Raw genomic sequence first — 19971 nt, 5'->3', positions numbered from 1 at the left:
TTGAAATACTGGCCCAGTCCATATATGGATGATCACTGGTCCTCATACCCTGATGAAATTGCAAGTAATTCATTGGTTGGCAGTGAAGGATATCTGCAGTTCACATTAAAATAGTCTAAACATGGTTGGTTGTTTTTAATCAAGAGTGTGGGTATGAAAATAGAGATTTATGCTAAATGCCACGCATACAAGACATTTTTTTTGCTTCCCCCCATGAAGACCTTGAGAGTCTCTGATATGTGCTACATAACTGATAGGGATTCACAGATATACACCTACAACATTTTTTTCTATTTAGTCTGGGTGTTGGTACCTCCTGTTTTATAGGAATGTTGCCAATGATGAGAAAGCAAGCAAATTGGTGAGTAATAGCCAATTAGCTCAAGGTCGTTGCACTTTCTCACTCACCTAATAACGCTCCCATACAGTCCTTGGTATCCTATAGCCAAATAGGCAGTGGTGTGCACCCAGCAACTGTCCTAACTCACAAACATACTGCACTGCTCAACACTACAATGCTCAGAGTTCCCTCACTTCCTCACTTTCCTTTAGCAGTTCAACAGACAAAGAAGCAGGTGTCTACAAGTTGTGTCCTATCCCCGAAAGATAAAATACACCATACTGATTAGCACTGCACTCACCTATTCACTCAATCATTCTTCCCTCGAAACTGGAAGAGAGTTTTATTATCAAGCAAAAATAAAATAGTTAAAGTTACATATGAGACGCTAACGTACACTTTATATTGAACTGATAAAAAATGTTAAATGTTCAAAATGCAGTATGTTTATATTCCTATTAACCATTAGTACTAGGCCTCAAAATGTCAAAAGCATCTTTATTTTACTAGTGGCTTAACCAAATTTGCTAAGATGTGCATAAAATGTTTGAAGTTGACCTAACCCTGACATGTTTTAAATAAAGCTTCACATAACACTGCAGAATGTTTCTGATTAATGTTTTTAAAATGTTTGCTAGAAAGCTTTATCCTTCGATAAAATAGTTCACACAAAATACAATGCATGAACAGAAATGATGACCCTTCTTAACATATTTTCCTCATTTTATAAAGAAAGGATGTGGTGCTGAATAACATTTCATTGCCACTGATGTTTCTATTTGACATAGTCTATTGCTAAGTTAACATTCAATTTATTTTATTAGAAGGTTAAGAATGTAGTCATGCTCGCGAGAAAAGGAGGTTTGTAAATTGAAAAGCCTCATACGTATCTACAATTGTAATAATTTTTCACATTTCATGATAACTTTCTGTAGTCCATTGCATCTAATGTGAGAAAGGGAGAGGAGAGTCTGTTCCATGAAGAATAGTGAAAGGTAATTGGACCAGAGGAGAAGAAGATACAACGAACACTGCAACATTTCTCTCGACTGTTTATATTATTAAGTCTTTCTAGAGCAGGTTAATTCCTTTTTCCAGACCCTTGCTCCATATGCTTCCCATTTCCCTTACGCTGGGTACTAACAGCTTAATGCTGTAGGCCAGTTGTTCCCAAACTTTTCACTCCTGAGGACCCCCATTGAGTCACTACTGGAATCCGGGGACTCCCAACCAATTTGTATGATTTAAATCTCAAACAAAACTAATTCGAAGGAAAAAAAAAACACACGTGTGCACATCAAACAAAGACTCACTTGAATTACTAAAGATTTTCGATTTTTATATAAAAAATATTTGCAAAAATTGAAAAATCCTAATGGGAAGGTTGGTGCTGTATCTTGCGACTAACTTTTCATTGTTTGGTTTTATTTCGCCGCCTGAGGCTCCTGCTACTGCCAAGGCTGGACTGGAAACCTAAAGCTGCTCTGGCAAATGTTGTCAGACCAGTTCCCGTACTGTGCACAAGTGCAGCGAGTGAGCCTGACCACTACAAAGGGGGCTTTGGGAGCTCTCCCCCAAGAAAATTTGGGGGAAAATGGTGCATTTTACAACACATTTGTCATTATATATTAAATTGTATTAGCTTTTAAAGTACAGTAAACAATGACCTTACTATGCACCAGGATACAACAATCTTTTGTCAATCTTCAATGACTTACAATCTTCAATGATTCCCTCACTACTACCCTCCAACAGTGCCTCTCATCTCGCCATAGCCCCACTGTCACATGCATTTCATAGCACCTCTCATACCACTGTAGGGTGTAATAGCACTTTATATCACACACGAAGAGAGATCATGAATCATATGTGTGTAAATCAGTGAATGGAAAAAGTTACATAAGGCAAAGGGGACTGACTACAAGGTGTAGGATTCACATGTCATCCATACTGGTAGGCATTTTTTAAGAGTGCTTGGTCTGGAGAAGCAGAAACTCAGGATTCAGAATATAACACAGGGATTAGCATTGACTTTAATAATAAGGATTTATTTCTACCCAAACAAACCTTTTTAGCAGCATCGCGATAATGAAAGACTGGGGAAAAAAAAGCATAACTTACTAACTTGTACTGTGGAGTTTGCATGCAGCTCTTTGATGGCAGTTCATAGCTCACTGTGCTAGACTACGATTGGAACTTGTGAACTGCACAACAACAAAAGAATCTCTGTGGCAAAAGCAGGAACCCACTGAGCTATGCACAAAACAAAATACTGTTTTTTAAAAAAAAAAATGCATGGTAGACATTCTTTGTAGCAAGCATATTAACCACCAGCGCTTCCTAAGAGGAGTCAAAGCTGCCACTGGACAAAACCTCCATCTCTCTACAGCAGGTACATTAATCACCGGAGTTATCTTGACACTTTTATTGCTACTCAAAAGCTGCTGATTATTCAAGGAACTTTGCAGTGCTTTTAAAACTGCTGCCTGGGGACCCCCTAGGAATGTGTCACGGACCCCTGGGGGTCCACGGACCCCAGTTTGGGATCCACTGCTGTAGGCTGAACTCTGATTTGCCATCTTTTCTGAAATTGTTGCTGATTTCAGTTTGGTACTGCATGATTATTTTGCTTTATTGCTTAAGACTTTACTGAGTTTCATGACCCTCTCTTCATGGGAGGTTCTGCGGATATTGATAGATTGAATTTGAGCTGCATGCTCTATTTAATTCTTTTCTCTTGAATTTAAACTCTTTATGGATTCATGCTAACACCACTTTCGTCCATTTCTTAGAATAGGAATTCTTTCCTTTATGGAACGTACCTGATGCATTGTTAATTTTGATTTATTCTAACCATATTGGTAGTAGCAATTCTGCTAATTAACTGATAATCGAACTAACTGAATGAAGAGAATTAACTAAATTCTTAATGAAAATAAAACCCTTAAGACTTACACCTAACTCTCATTATTGACTGAACTTAAAATAGTTATTGTGATTATAATTTATGTGATGCATAATAGCTCCTGATCTTGTCATATACAAAGGCAAAGACCTGTTACATACATAGAAAGAAGCGCATATGTTTCACTGAGCAGGGATCAGCCCTGTTTGAGTTGGAGAGAGATGATAAACCCTTTTATTCACATTGATTCCCCCCCCACACGGTTCAGTACACTGGATTCCTAGAGCCAAACAGACATGAATCCACACCTTTCTTCTATTTATGAAATGTACTCCTACCCAAGCAAGAGCCCAATCCATTCCTGTCCAATAACATATTGTCTGGATTAGACCACTGACGTAGGCTTCTAATGGTGAGGTCTAAAGGTTTGATGCCTAGCCAAAGTGAAATCATTCAAGGTGAGTGCCAAGTTAGGGTCTTCAGCAATTCTACTAACATGTCTTCTCTTGTTTTTGATATTAGTCATTGTGTAGGTTTCAAGTGCATCACTTTACAACAATCTTAAATAAGGATTACATTTTTCTGAATCTACAACTTTACCTCAACAAAGAGTATATCTTCCTCTCTGGTCATTTTTACACGGTGAAGGTTTCCATCAGCCATATTTTTTACATTGATGCTGAAGACATCTGGATCCAGACGGCTGTCTAACTTGTACCGTATCTGTAAACTTCCTAAACAGATTAAGTAAAGGAAGAATCAGATATAGGAATTAACAAACAAAAAGTAGTCAAGATTTTTATTCTGTATTTTGTATCTTTTGAAATGTATAATGCATAAATCCATAAGACATTAGGATTTTTGTTCATTTTTCAATCTTTGAAAATTACAAAACATTTAAGGTATCAAAGGTATTAAATCTTTATTGATTTAGAACTTAGGTGAGGTCAATACAGTCTCATAAGACAACATATATCTGATTTGACAAGAAAACAAATACAAAGTCAAGGCAGGTACAGAATTAAAAAATAAAATAACAAATGTGTTTATTTTCAGAGCTGGCATGAACGTTAACAGCGCACTTGAGAATTTAATGTTCAATTTAATTAATAAAAGTTGCAAACAGTTTATGTTGTGCAATCTCTTGGCGTGTCAAATAAAAAAACACATGATTAATATATTGAATGCCATTCATACAGAAGGCAAAGGAATGGTCTAATGCATAAAAGGCTGTCCATGCCCGACTTGTGTCACTTATAAAGGGCCCCTTAAGAATTACCAACATAATTACACTCTTTACGCTGCGTTCCAGTGACAGTTCTAGATAGGATTGCATTCTTTTGACTGTGGCAAATTCCATACCTATTTTTGTAAATGGTTGATAGAAGGTAGACTTCTGGTATTATTGAGTCTTAATAAACCAGTATGAAAACGTAACCATATATTGAAACATGTATTACAGTATTATTGTGTTATATATGTACCATAAAAAGTGCAGCAATATATTTTAAAAACAAATATGGATTTTGTTTCTTGTTGGACTGTAGTTTACATTAGCCTCAAAAGTGCTTCATAAATGTCATTGCTCTAGTAGGCCCAGATGGCATGTGACCAAAAGTTGGGCTTTTGCATATTTTTGCAAGGCATAACCTCGCTTTCAGTCGTGACAACTGAAAGTAGGATTTTGGGAGATAAGTGAGCTCAGTAGAGATTTCATGAATTATATCTTCTCCTCAAAGACGTCGTGTGATTCCTCTGGGAAGAGATCCTGCCACCTACTCCTTGGATATTTTCTTACCAAAAGTAACAAGTTTCTGACACGTGATTAGGTTCTATAGAAAATCTATGTAAATGTACTGCATTTTATACAATTTAGCATTGTGCTCCAACTGATCTCTTTTCTAGTGAGAGTTTTGGTCACGTGAAATGACAATTGTCTTAATTATCTTTTGCTGTGCTGCTTGCTATTTTGCATTAAATGCAAATGAGACTTTGGGATTCCCAGTGTTTTGTATTTTATTTTTAAATGGATGGTGTATTGACGGGTAACCATCTCAATATAAAGAAGGCAATATGTGCTGGGCTGATCGCAATGTGATGACCTCAGATGCCAGAGGTGAGGGAAGTGTTTCTCTACACAAATTGGGTGAGAATCCATCCAGGAATTGGGCTAAAAGTATAACTGTGAAGTGAACCAAAACTTTAGATAAAATCTAACTGAGTTTACTGTTTGCTTATATAATATTTAGGGGTTAGTGTATTGTTGAAAAGGGTGTGCACAAATGTTGTTCAGGTAAGAGCCAATGGAGAACATAAAAAAGAAAGTGGTTATGCAGGTAGGACTGGGAGGAGTCCAGTGATTGGTAAATGAGGATAAGTGTGACACCATTGTATAGTGCAAGCGGGCTCCAGATCTAGTGTGGTAACAGGAAAGATAGGCAGGCTGTCCAGGACCGAAGCACAGACCCTTCAAGCATCATCAGGTGAGAGTAAGAGCCCCTTTGATGTCCCCACCTGAACCTCTTCATGAGCCTGTGTTGACTGAATGAAACACAAGGAGATTTTTTGAGATGTGAGTGCAGTACTCCCCCTACCTTCCCTGTACAAGATCAGTTATAAGAAATATGATTGAAGACAACCCAATCTAGGTTTTCTGTTTCCTTCTTTCCCCCCTTCTATGGAATGAGATGTGGATGCAAAGCCTGATACCCTTTCTTGTAACTTATATGTGAGCGAACTACAAGAAATGGTGATGGGGCTGGAAAATCTAAAACTTGGCCCCCACCAGGAGGGACTCCTGCCCATACTATGTACCAGCAATATAGTAAACACACTTACAAATGTTTATGAGAGTGAGTGAGATTAATTAATGAGGATAAGAAAAAATCCTTTCATAAACATGGTACACTTGAAAGAAAGATTTGCTAATTTAATGAAAAGAAACCCTCAAATATCATGAAAACAAGGCAGATGCTGAACAATGGCATCTTTCTATACAATGAACTATATAAAAAATTGATTAATGGATAGTCCGAGTCACGGGTAATTACTCGATTACTACATTATTTTGGCACTCCATGTCACCTCAGTTGGGACCCAGCTGTATACAAATCAGTCTTGACTCTGCCCAAATCAAGACAGGCCAGCCCGTATTGCCAAGCAGGTCCTCCTTGAACCGTAACACAAAGAACCCAGGACCTAGCTTGGCACTGATTTGCCTATAGCTGAGCCCATAATAATGGATTGGGATGCGGCCCGAGTAATTGCCAGTGACTAAGCATAATTCAAGAATTCTATCCATCACTTTATTGTATACTTACTTTTTCCATACAATGCTAGGAAGAGGCACACAAACTTAAACATGAATCCCAAGTCCAGAGTATGAGAGATACCCAGGAAAATTGGAATACCAAATGTGGGGCCTGTGATGGCCAGAGAACAAGAACGTAATGTGCAAGTGTGTGCTGCAATGCAATAAGCTGTCAGCGGGGAGACCAGGTCAGAGGCTGATCAAACTACTTTGAATCAATACAGAGTGCCAGCAAGTTCCATCCTGTGACTTAGAGACCAACAAGAATGAAGTCCCACTAGCACTCTAAGAATCCTGTGACAGACTACAGAACATCTTTCTAGAAGGCATTCTCCAGGTCCTCATCCAAATGAAGGCACCATTGAGGGCCCTTCCTCATCTCCCCTAGAGGGACTACCCGATGGCCAGGGGGTAGAATTATGGTCCATATCCTATGGACACGATCTGATTTAATGAGCATCAAAAAGCAATTCTTCAGTATTTGGAAAATCCCAGTCAGTTCTGTGAAGAATTGTTGGTATGCCTGAGGTAAGCAGACCAAACTTGTTGGACAAATATCAGTCATTAGGATTGGCGGTGTCAAGAGAGGTGAGTGAAAGATTGGTAGAGAAAGTACTATAGCCAAGTGCAGCCCCAGGAAATGATGGAGAACTAATTATAGGAAAAGGATGCATTGCTGCATTTGATTGTGAATGTGTGCCCAGTGAGAAGTGAGTGTACTAAGATCTTGAATTGCAATGAATTAATGGTGAGGCACCAGCTAACTATTTTGGCAGAATAAAGGATGGTTGCAAATTCAGGCATAGTCCGTCTGACGGCAAAGACTTAGGAAGCTGTAGGTGCTGGATTTGTACAGGTAATATTAACAAATGTCAAGAGTCAGATAATAACATTTTGTTTTGGATGGTAGACTAAGAAGTTAGCTGAATGGGGGAGAGTCACTAAATACTGTGTGGTCTCTGAAGTGAAAAAGAAAGAAAATTCTGAATCAAAATTAGTGTCCTTCAAACTGCAAAATATGCAGAGGGCAGTAAACGCCTTCAAAGGGAGGATGGAAGGGGAGGAGAGAAGGTGGAAGAATTGAGGGAGAGAACAAAAAGGGTTGCTGAGAGGCTTACGAAGAAGGAGGTTCTTGTTTCACTGGTGGACAGCTGGGGCATTGGGTACCAGACTGTCCCAATACTGCATCTAACTTGCTGGGTCATCCCCACCAGTCTGGTTATCATCAAGTTACCCAAAATCCTCCATGTGAATTTTAGGACAGTCCAAGGGGTTTAGATTGTGTGATGTATAGCCTAATCTGATGACAGCAGAAGGTCCCTTATGTGAATTGTATCATTGATGGTAAACATACCACTTGCCTTATTTGCATGGGTGCTAGCCACTTTCCTCGAAAGAAATATGGGCATTTTTAAATGTGTTTACCCTAGCTTCTCTGTGGTATGCAACCACACCACCAGCCTGATTGACCTTTGTTCTAATTAGCAATCAATCAGGATACATTAGGAAACCAGTATCTATTCTCGTTGACATTCCAAGGGTCTCAGCTTTTTGGACCTGACTCCCTCAAGCAAAGATGTGGATACTGTGGTTTCCCCACCCTGAGGTTCTATTTTAATCCAATATGTAGATGATGTATTGTTGCCATCTGTTACTCTACATCAATGCCAGGAAGACTCAGTCTATCTCATCACCATACTGGCTAATAAGGGGCACAAGGCTTCAAAAAGAAAATTGCAGTTTGGCCTATTCCGAGTAAGATATCTTGTGAAGGAAATTTCTGCTGGCAACTGCCACCTACCCTTTGAATGAGTTAAAGCCATTCATAAGTTGCACACCCTTTAAATGTCTCTCAGGTATGTAGCTTTTTGGAAATAGCTAGGCACTTGGGATAGTGGATTCTTGGCTACACCAAAATGGTGAAGCCTTTGCAAGAGTATGTTAAAAAAGACACCAGTTAACCCTTGCTGCGGTCTTGTTTAGCAAAAAATGCATTTGTAAAAATTAACCAAGTGTTGACTACTGCACCTGCTTTAGGACTCCTTGATTATGCGAAGCATCCTCCTTTTTATTGTCATGAAAGTAAGGGATTTGACATGTGGGTACAGAGTCACGAAGAAAAGCCCACCGATTTTTACCCTTGAACTCTGAGCCCAGTTGCGGCTGTCTGCCACCATGTTTCCAGTATCAGGCAACAGGGGAAATTCTGCAATAGCAGCTGAAAATATTATGGTGAGTTCCCCTTTAACTGTTTGTGTGCCCCATTCACTGGTTCCTCTCCTCCTCATCATGGAAACCCACCACCTCTCCACAGCCTGAATGACTCAATACGAAGTACTTTTATTGTCTGCTTCCTATATTACTCTGATTTGTTGTCCCACTTTGAACCAAACTTCTATAATGCCCAGCAGTGAGGAGAGAGATCTTCACAATTGTGTCCTTGCTACTGTCCTTGCTACCAAGTCCTGTGTTGATCTGATTGATGTGCTAGTTATTGAATGTGAGTTGGCATATTTTGTGAATGGATCATGCCTCAGAAACAATGAAAGAATCCTAGTTGCTGGTTATGCTGTATGTGTTGTGTATCAAACTGTGAAGAGCTGTCATCTGCCAATTTTGAAATTTGCTCAAGTTGCAGAACTGATGGCTGTCACCAAGCTTACATCCTATTCAAAGAAAAGATTGTTACTTTATAAATTGACACATACTAATCATTTGGAGTAACACATGAATTTGGGCGACTGTAGATACCATGGTGTTTCCTAATCTGAGCCGGAACCTCCATTACAAAATGGGAACTATCCCCAAAATCTTTTAAATGCTTTGAAATGAGCAGAAAAGGTGGCAGTGGTGTAGTGTGCTGCACACTGGCACCCTCACAAAGAAGTTTCAAAGGGCAATACCGTAGCTTAATCAGCTCCCAAAATATTGCAGTGTCAAAGACTGCTGTTGTTGCATGAATTTTACGAATACTGATTTATTTCCTATACCAAATTTAAAAGTCATATCTCAATTGCAGAAACAAGCCTCTGAAAATGAAAACCAGTTGTGAATTAAGCATCAATGTAAAAAACATTTTAAGAAACTGGGTTATTGGTTGAGAGGGGTGGAAGCCCCATTCAGGCAACAACCTAAATCCTTGTCAGGGTGAACCATAAAAGTCAGTTAATAACCTGTGCTTAACCCCCTGGTTGCTTCAAACAAAAGCAGCCAGCTTACCTTAGAGGCAATGTGTAAAGTATGTATGCAGCACATAAACAATAATAAAGTAAAAACACAACACAAGAAAACTCCCAAAGCAATTTAGAACTATGGTGTACAGTGTAATAAATATAATGATACCAGAATTACAAAAATTCAATCAGTAGAACCAGAGATATTACATTTCAAAGATTTAGGGAGATATAGCACCTAAAAGAACAAAGTACCACTCATGGTCATCCGGTCATGATAGACAAGGTGAAAGTGGCAATTTCAGGCCTATCGTATGGGAGCATGGGCCGGATACAGGAACCCTGTTAATCCTGCTGAAAAAGTTACCTTCTCCAAGTACAGTGTGAAGAGTTCCATTTGCAGTGGAGGAAGCCGGGAGGAGTAGGGAGAGTATCACGGATGGTTGTTGCTGTAGTGCGATGAGCAGACCGGGTGGTGCAGGCTGTCATCACTGTAGAATGAAGAGCCGGTCAGATATTTGTGGCTGGACCTTACATTGGCAGTTGCCACTGTAGTGCAAATGGCAGATCTTGTGTTGCTGGTCATTGGTAGTGGTCATTGTAGCGTGAAGAACCGGGTTCATCAGACCTTAGTGTTAGAGGTCTTACCGGGCAACAGAGTCTCGACACAAATGGGCCCATTAGTGGTCATAAGCAGACCAAATTTTAGCATTTCACTGCTCTTCACTGGAGGAGTTCAATTGATTGGAGTTACCGAGTTTAGTCCGGGATGAAGGGAGCAGGCCAAGTGTTCCTTCTCAGCGATTAAAGCAGTTCACAAGCAGCAGGACCTTCTTCTGTTAAGTGCAGGGGAGTCCTCTAGTAGCAGTGTTGCCCTTCTTCTGTAATTTTCAAGGTTCCAGGAGTGTACTGAAGAGTTGTTCTGAGGGTCCATTACTAATACCTGGTGGCATTTCCTATCTATTTGGGATGATACCCTTCCCACATCTGGTTCTGTCAAGTTCTTCCCTTCCCTTGTCAAGGCTCCACAAAGCGTGCAGTGACATAAGGTTAGTGCCAGGTTCCATTGAGTGTGCTGGAGGCAAGCCCTTTGAAGTGTAAGTGGGGCAGGGCACAGCTTCCTCCCAGCGATCCCGCAGTGTAGCCCATACTGCCCAGGCATAGTTCCCTTTGTGTTACTGTCTGTATGCAATACACAAACATCAACAGCAGAGCCATTCACAGACATGTGACCCAGGACACTGGCAGAAGGCAAAAATGGTTGGGACAAGAAAAACTTTCTAAAAGCTAAAAGAACAGATGATAGCTGTGTCTGAACTGGGTGGCAAAGTGAGCTAAAGAACGATGATGGAGTAAACCCAGATCTGTGACTGGGGATGAGTATCTAAAAAGTTTCAGCGCTCCGTCTATCATCTCCTTGTGTTTGCTTCATAAACCATAAGTTGGCAGGGTATGCCCAGATGTGGGTCCCTTGCTCACTTTGCCACTGGATTCGAGCTAGCCTGGCTGATGAGGGCTGTTAGCCTGAAACCATTCCCAGAATATTAGTTTCCGGTCCAGGGGAGACATGGCTTTGCAGTTCGGGCTGGATTGTTCCCATGAGGCACAGGGTCAAGACTGATTTGCATATAGCTGTCTGAACTGGGGTGGCGAAGTGAGCTAAAGAATGATGATGGATTCAACCCAGATCTGTGACTGGAAGTGAGTGTCTGAAAAAGTTCAGCGCTCCTTCCATCATCACCTTGTGTTTGCTTTGTTCGCCCTAAGTTGGCAGGGTATACCCAGACATGGGTCCCTAACTCATTTTGCCACTGGATTCAAGCTAGCCTGGCTGATGAGTGTTGTTAGCCCAAAACCGGTCCCAGGATGCTTGTTTCTGTTCCAGGGAAGACATGGCTTGACAGTTTGGGCTGGACTGTTCCCATGAGGCACAGGGTCAAGACTGATTTGCATATAGCTGTGTCTGATCTAGGGTGGCGTAGTGAGCGAAAGAATGATAATGGATTCAACCCAGATCTGTTACTGGGGTGAGTGTCTGAAACATTTCAGCGCTCCGTCCATCATCTCCTTGTGTAAGCTTTATTCCTCATTAAGATCCACAAACAATGGGGAGCTGAATGGGCTATCGCTGGCAGGATGGGTAGGAGGAGTTGTGCCCATCCCCACTTACACCTGAATAGGCTGTGTATTATCTCCACACAAAGGGATACATACCCGCTGTAGTTAGTCTGGAGCCAGGGCTATGAAGACTCTATGCACTTCAAAGACAGGCATGCTCCAAGAAGCTTTTACCCACTTCAAAGGTACAACAGTGTATAAATACTGGACCTTAGACATCAACTCTTCAGTACACTTCTGGGCCTGTGGATTCTCTGCCTGGTGTGTTGCTGAAATAAATGCCACTCTGTTGGACTGCTGCCTGATGGAACTGCTGCCCTGCTGTGCTGACCTGCTGCCCTACTGCCGGGGGAAGAACTGGCCCGTCAGCTTCATCTTGAACCCAGGACCCCAGTTTAACTCCAAGGGCTAGTCTACTGGGCTCTTGATCTGAGCCTTAGGGACACAAAAGGTTCCCTAACACCCTGCACCATTCCCCAGACCCAGCTGCAGCGAGTTCTTGACCCTTAAGTGCTGTCCCTCAAGTCCTGGACCCTTGGTGTGGCTCATATGTGCTCAAATCAAGCTTCTGGGCTCTTCGCGATCGCACACTGGCCTGTGTGCACCAAGACCACGCCACTTGCACCGCAAATCAGTCCAAAGGTCCGTCAGCCAGACTTTTCACACAGCAGCATTAACCGCTTGCGGGGTCCAACAACATACGGCTCGAGCAACGCTAACCCACAACACCACCCCACTCTTTGTGTTTCACTGACAGCCTCCAGCGACACTATAACTGCTCCTTGCTGCCTTCAAAAATGTGAACAAGACTCCAGGCATGAAATTGAGAAGGTGAATTTCAGCAGGCCTAACCTGCTGACTGTATCCGACCTGGGTTCAATCACGGTGGGCCTTAAAGTGTGACTTTCGCCAGGTCCCAATCGACCAGATAGCCTGAGTTGGTGCTTTGTGCCTTTTGTCACTATTTTGACTAAATTCTATAAAGATTCATATCTTTGGTTCTACTGATTGGATTTTTGCCATTTTGATCTAGTTTCGTCTATTAAATTTCGTTCTATTTTTCTAACTTGGTGTGGGATCCTTTTTGTGTTGTGTTTGTACTGTTTTACTATCTGAAGTGTTGCACAAAAACTTTACATTTTGCCTTTAAGTTATGCCTGACTGCTCTGTGTCAAGAAACCAGGAGTTGAGCACAGGTTAATTTAGGGTTGGCTTGTGGCTCACCCTGGCTAGGCTTGTGGTTGTTGCTTGGCCAGGGCTCAAACCCCAGTCAAACAACAACCCAATTTCTGAAAGTACAGAGGGGCATATTATCAAGAGAAGTTTTGCTGCTTTTCCGGCACATATCACGGAAAAGCGGCGATTTTCCTATCGCACTATCAACAAGGACTCGCTAACATGCGTTAACGCTTGTTTCCTTGAGATAGCAGCCGTTTTATTGTCGCTTTGTATGTCAGCAATTATCGCTGGTATTTAACACCTGATTAAAACCTGACTTAGCCAGCTATCAATGGGAGGTGGATTGCTAGGTTAAGTCCAAACTTGACTATTAGCAAGCTTTACATTAGCGCAGGGTAAAATAGCGCTGGATTTCTCGCGCTATTGGTGTTTTTCACCGCTATCACTGGATTTTACATCGCCTCTGAGCAAAGCGTTGCTAATATGCCGCTAACAAGGCGATGTAATCCAGCGATAGCCGGCAATAATACAAAACGCGCTAAGAGCGCTTTACGATAATTATCGCAGTCTGTTGATTATATGCCCCTCAATGTTGTGCTCATCCAGTAATTCTATTAGTATACATGACATCCAGGAAAACATCAAAAAGCTACATGAGGTACAGAGTGGAAAACATCTAAGCCGAAGTAGTATCTGGATGTGGCTAGGGGAAGTCTTTTGACCAAGGAGAATGAAAATATGCGAATCAATTATTGCAATTGTTTTAATTATGGTAGTATATGCATAGCAATAAGATACATCATCTAATGTTCTTGCAAAAATAAAAGTACTGCCAATAATTTCATTCTTGTAGTCCCAAAGGATGAAGGGGATAGTGACAAAGAACATGTAAAAAAAGAAGTGAGGGGGCTCTTTTTTATTGAGTTGTATGGAACGCTTCCTTTTTATTTAAAAAAAAAAGAGGGGGTTGTGAAAACAAAATAATATATTCCTGTATAATCTAGTATTATTATTTTATATACTCATGACAAATAGTGCAATAATATAGTTTATAAACAATAATAGATGCTGTTAGCTATTGGTTTGAAGTATCCATTAACCTCCAATTTGCCTGCTACATTTTGTGGTTCTAGTAGGACCAGAAGCTATGCTACTCAAGGTTATACATTTGCACATTTTTGCAAAGCCTAACCTCGCTCTCAGTACTGGAAACTGGAAGTTGGATTTTGAGAGAATAATGAGCTCAGTATTGTGTTCATGAAGGGTATCTCTTCCTCAAGGATGCCTTGTGCTTCCTCAGGGAGAAGATCCTGCCACCTGTTCATGAGATAAGTTTTTGCTGAAAGTGACACGTTTCTGACATATTATCAGGTTCCAGAGACTTGCACTGAGACAAAACCAATGTACACTGTCCTACATTTTATGCATGCTATCATGCTCTAGCAAACCCTTTTTTTAGCGAGAGCTCTGGCCAGCTGAAATGACAATTGCTGTTCAGTTATTTTGCTGTGCAGCTTGCTATTTTGCGTTAAAATCAAGTTAGGCTTTGGGCTTCCAAACATGCTTTGTTTTAGTTTTAGCATAAGGCATTAAGGCTCAGCATCGTCTGAATGCAAACAGTTTAATAAGTACAAGATATACATTACACAAACATAACATAAAATATTTTCTTTTGGAAAATAAAATGTATTATTACAGACAGTTCCAGAACCATACAATGTGTTTCAAATGGAAAGGGAGCTAGGGCACCATTGCAAAATCAGAGAATTTCATTCAGACAATGGGCCTTCAAGCCTTTGGAATCGTACGTTTTTTTCTTTTTTTCGTGAAAGTCAACGTACATTCAAGCTCATAGCTACTAGGAAAATTATTTTGAATAGATCACCACCTCAAAAACACTAGTTTTTTTTCCCGATTTTAGCACTATAAAAATAAGTGCTTCTACTTCTAACGCACCCTAAAGACAAACAGCCAAGGATACATACTCAGAGATTTGTGTGCATACAAGCAGCCTCTAAAATTAGTGATCGTTCCCTACAATCAAACTGGTCAACAGTGACAAGTTCAGGGTGAACACCTAGCCACTACTATGTTTCCAAATCTTCCAACATTGATAGGTACAAGGTGATAGGCCTCATGCAGCTGAGGGTGGCATGCAAGAGAGTGGCAGGGTTGTTGTCTGGCCTGCAACAGGAAGCATTCGCACTGGCATCCCTATGATCTCAATATTGTGCAAATGCCCACTATCAAGTAGTCAAACAATAAAGATTATGGCTTAAAGGGTGAATGGCAGGGATACAAACAAGGCGAAGAAACTGGGATAGAGAAACACCTTTTACCTCCTAGACAAGTGAAACATTTATTTGGATCATAACGTGGCAAACGCCTGCCTCACAGGCTCCAGAATTCGTCTGTACACCAGCACTCTTTTTCTCCACTAAGGAGTAATGGATATTGGCACAATCCCTCTGCCATTCATGTCCACCAGGGCCCCAATCAGAAAACAAACACAAAGTTGGTTGGACTTGCTTGCTTACTCATTTTAAGCTTGCATTCTCCCACCAGTCTTTCCACTCTGCCTTCCTACCTAGCATGGGAGTAGCTTCAGAGGGGTTGTTTGGGGTGTAACACCCACCCCCCCAGATGAATCCATTCTTGGCGTGGTTGTTGGGGGTCCTGAATTGAATATGCTATATCTGAGTTGGTTTTCTCCATCATCCTGGTTTCACTAAGAGGTTTTATCTTGTTTATAACTTGTATCAGGACTTAAATCTATATAGTGACCAGTTAACCAAAAATGTAGTCAATCTGCAGCCATAGAAGTACTAATTTTACTACTGTTCAGGATTCACAAACATGTGCAGGCATACTGCTGACAATCAAACACCTAAAAGGTGATGGGCCGAATGCTTGCAAATGGTCTATCCACTGGCAATGCCTCGTGGTATTATTCCAAACCACTGCTTATCACCTACTGTACCACTCAAGACCGACGGCCTGAACTAGGGTTTGGCAGGTGGAGTTAAAGCAAAACAGTGCACTGAAGGGCTATACATCTGCCACCCTGCCGTTAATATGCCCGCCGTACTTAGAGCTATCCATCAGCCCAACGGACATCAGGAACTGCTGCCATGTGAATGTAGGAAAAGTTTGATGAACGGCCCCATCACACTCACTCATGGTTTGGGGTCATTTTTTATACTTGGCTGTGACGGACAGTAAAGAAAAAATCACCCACCAATCCACTCTAAATGGGGCAGATAGTCAAACGGTTTACTTCAGGCGTCACCTACTCTATCAAGCCGTCTGCAGACATTTTACACCGACAGAGTAAATTTAACTCTGTTGATGTACAGCTCGAGGTCCACCCTCCTCAAAATCAAGCAAGCGGATTTTGAGAGCATTTGAGTCAATGTTGCATCTGAGTACTTGTCCGCCAAATTTTAAATTATCCCTAAAGGCACACCTAATCCAAATCAGTTCTGAACTACTCCTCACGGGAACGGTCCATCTTGACCATTGGTCTTCTCACCCATTCATCCTGGGGCCCACTGCTTTTTTATTTGGGAAGTTTGAGATTCACAACCCCTGAATCTCACTGACTAAGCGACGCTCCTGCTTCCAAGGGAAGAAACAAATGTACCCACTTACTGTTCACATACATTAAACAGTTGTGTACCAAGATATATCTTTATTTAGGACATACATTTACACTCTTGATCAGTCAAGTGAAGTATTGTAATTGGCCCATTTCATATCCAGCTACCTCTCTGTTTACAGAAAAACACTAACCCACCACCTCTCGTTGCTACTGTTGTTTTGAGTTTCTTCCCACAGGCATCTGTGCTAAGTGCCTACAACTGACACTTGAATTCTTTAATGTGCAAAGGGATATCAGTAAACATAATTTTCAGTTAACATTTTTAACAATCTGTAGTTAATGCCTGCATTATTTTCTGTTCAATAATACATACCATTTTTGGCGATGATGACAGATAGATATTCCTTGTAGAAAGAGCTGACAAACAGCAGTAGGCTTGGGGTTTGGGTTGTCCGGAAGTTAAACGTGATTGTTTCCCGACTTATCACATCTGCATAAAAGGAGGAGGCATGGGAAGTGGAATTTTTATTTAACGGGTCGTTTTCTTGGAAATTGTAGGTAATTGAGGCTCCGACGCCAAAGAATGCAGAAATCTCTGAAAATAAACGTTTTGTTATGTCAATTACAAAAAAAACACTTTTTCAACAATAGTTAGGTAATGAAATTTACTTAACTTAAACATGAAATCAAATGAGAGTGTTACTAACATGATAGGTGGTCTCACCCATTTCAAATGAGAGTGTTACTAACGCATGATGGGCGGTCTCACCCACTGCACCGATTAAAGAAGAGCTGAGCCACCTTTCAGAGCCACATTTTGATTCCTGCTGGAATCCTGATTCTTACACAAATGAGAGTCTGCGCCCAACCTGGGATTGCAACTTGTGCACAATTACTTCACTCACTCTGCAACTTTTTTCGTTGCAAAAATTACTTTCTGTAAAAAAAAATGTGAAATTTGTGCAGTATGAACCGCAACAGTCTGAGTTATGCACCTCAAAAGCAAGTTCTATTACTGTATTACCCCCTATTCCCAGAGATGCAACTGGGGGTCGTTCATCCCTTGGTATGGAGAATGACCCCCACCCTCCAGGGGCGTCACGCTAAGCCCAAGGTCTGTGAAAATCTATGAGATGTGGGAGTGTGAAGGCCCACATCCCATCCTGGGAGGGGTGATCATTTTGTGGTTCCCTACCGCCCATTCAAAGGCACAAAAGTCAGAAGTGGGAGGCAAGACCGATATTGTGCCTCTGATGTTAGATAATAATCGTAAACGGCTGAGCTCCAAAAAGATGTGAACTCCAACGATGCTAACATCAGATTGATTGTACATGGGCAGGTTTATTGTACATGAACATCCAAGGCTGGCTTTAGGGTAGTGCTACTGGTGCAGCTGCACAGGCCACAGACCTCAGGAGGGGCGCTGAGTTTAGCAATAACTTATGATTTAAAAGCACCTGCTGCAGAGTTCCTTGCCCTTCAGACAGCAATACAAATCTCAAGCTCACTCTTGTGGTTAATGTTTCTGCTAGAGAGAGAGAGATCTGAGTTTTGTCTAGTGGCAGTTTTGACTCACCATTAAGAAGTGCAGAGGGTTAATATGCCTTCTGCAAAGAACAGATCTGTATTTTATGTGGATAGCTGTGTGGATTAGTAAAGGCAGCCTTTAGCAGCACTTTAAAACAAATTAAATGTATATGAGAGAGGGGAACTTTTGTTGGGGGGTAGTGGTGGAATCCGAGGGGGCGCCCAAAAAGAGTGTTGCACCAGGCACCAACAGCGTTAAAGCTGGCCCTGTGAACATCTCTAGTAAACACCTGAAAATATCAGAAAATGAAACAAATATTATTATTTTTTACCTTCAATGTCATTATTGGCAAAGGACTCAATCAACAATCATACTTGTCTGTTTGTACCTTTTTGATAAATGTTAAACATAATTGTACATATAAATTAAATATTCAAAAACAAATTCTTTCATAAACAATTTAGTCACAGACATATATCCATATGAAATGCAAAAATATATATGAAAAAAGCCGGAAAACACGCACCAACGTTTGCGCAAGTGCTAAAGTACATATAGATTATAGTATATATACAGCCATCATCCAAGAGTCACGGCACTGAAATCCTGATTCAGTGAGTACTGGAGCTATTGGCAATAGGGATTCCGGTATGTGCGCTAGTTATGCACTCTCGTCCCCTGATATGTTTTGCCAAATAAAACCTGAAAACGAGTGGGAAAGCAGAAAAACCTCACACAAAATCGAAGTGGAAACACTGATTCCACTAGCAACTCTACATTCTTGAAGGAATAAACTTGTAATGTTGACCTCATTTTATACCCTGGTGTTACAAATTGGATTTCTGGATGGCTAGGGCTTGCACCTAAGCCAGGCAGAAATCACCACTCTAGTCAGGGAAAGGGAGTTACACGCTGAAGATAACCCCTGCTCACCCCCGTGGTAGCTTGGCACGAGCAGTCAGGCTTATCCCAGAGGCAATGTGTAAAGCGTTTGCGCAACACACTAGGCACGCTACAAAAGAAACTCCACACAAGGTTATATTAAAAAATAGCCTTTGTATTATCCAAAACACATTAGAATTATAATCACACATAGAAACTGTGCCAACTGGCATCAGCCAGTAATTTACAGGGGATTATATACATGACAGGGCCAATCGGGCCACTGTCAGAACCATTACAAAGCACAAGTAGCAAAGGTAAAACATAACCAGTAATTAACTGGTACAATACTGCACTTAGCATCAGCAGTAGTATCATGACCGCATTATTTCTGCATCACATTAGACATAAACACATTATGCATAAACCTCATAAGCATAAACACATTACGCAATAGGCATCACAAGCATAAACCCATTACGCATGAATCACAATCAGGAGGGCACCTTAGTGACAATCCCTAGGTGCATACATCACCTTCCTTTAGGGGCTTGCGCCCTCCTGGCACACACAGGTATCAAACCTGACCCCAGGCCCACTGGCCTTTCACTGGGCTCAAATGCCCTTTGTCCAAAATGTCAGGGCGTAACTGTAGGGCCTTCCACTGGCCCTCTGGCTTGAAAAATAGCCCATGCACCGCAGTGCATCCTGAGTCCCACTATGGGACTCAAAAAAGCAATATTGCCACCAAAGGGAAATTAGCACTGGCACCAACAATGCCTTACATGCCCTATTCACCGGGGCTCTCACGGTGCCTCTCACAACATAAAAAAAAAATGCTTACTGGCTGCCCCACTCACCGGAGCTCTGCTACTGGACTCCTCCGGTCTCTTTAACATGCTGGGGAATCTCTGGTTCTCATCAGCCCAGGGGAT

General features: G+C 41.3%; 1 protein-coding gene across 2 annotated transcripts in view; it reads right to left on the bottom strand.

The window, feature by feature from the left end:
* The window catches only part of CNTNAP4 (contactin associated protein family member 4), a 1754782-nt gene that overhangs the window by 69469 nt on the left and 1665342 nt on the right, over positions 1-19971 (bottom strand). For both annotated transcript variants that reach the window (XM_085632834.1, XM_085632836.1), the window contains exons 19-20: positions 17000-17221; positions 3846-3979 (exon numbers count right to left, since the gene is read on the bottom strand). In XM_085632834.1, the coding sequence (XP_085488960.1) occupies positions 3846-3979; positions 17000-17221 (356 nt within the window). The remainder of the gene's footprint in view (positions 1-3845; positions 3980-16999; positions 17222-19971) is intronic.

This window comes from Triturus cristatus, chromosome 2_1 (assembly GCF_964204655.1).
Source record: "Triturus cristatus chromosome 2_1, aTriCri1.1, whole genome shotgun sequence".
NCBI lineage: Eukaryota > Metazoa > Chordata > Amphibia > Caudata > Salamandridae > Triturus > Triturus cristatus.
Note: the sequence above shows the minus strand (reverse complement) of the source record. Positions and strands in the feature narration are given on the sequence as shown.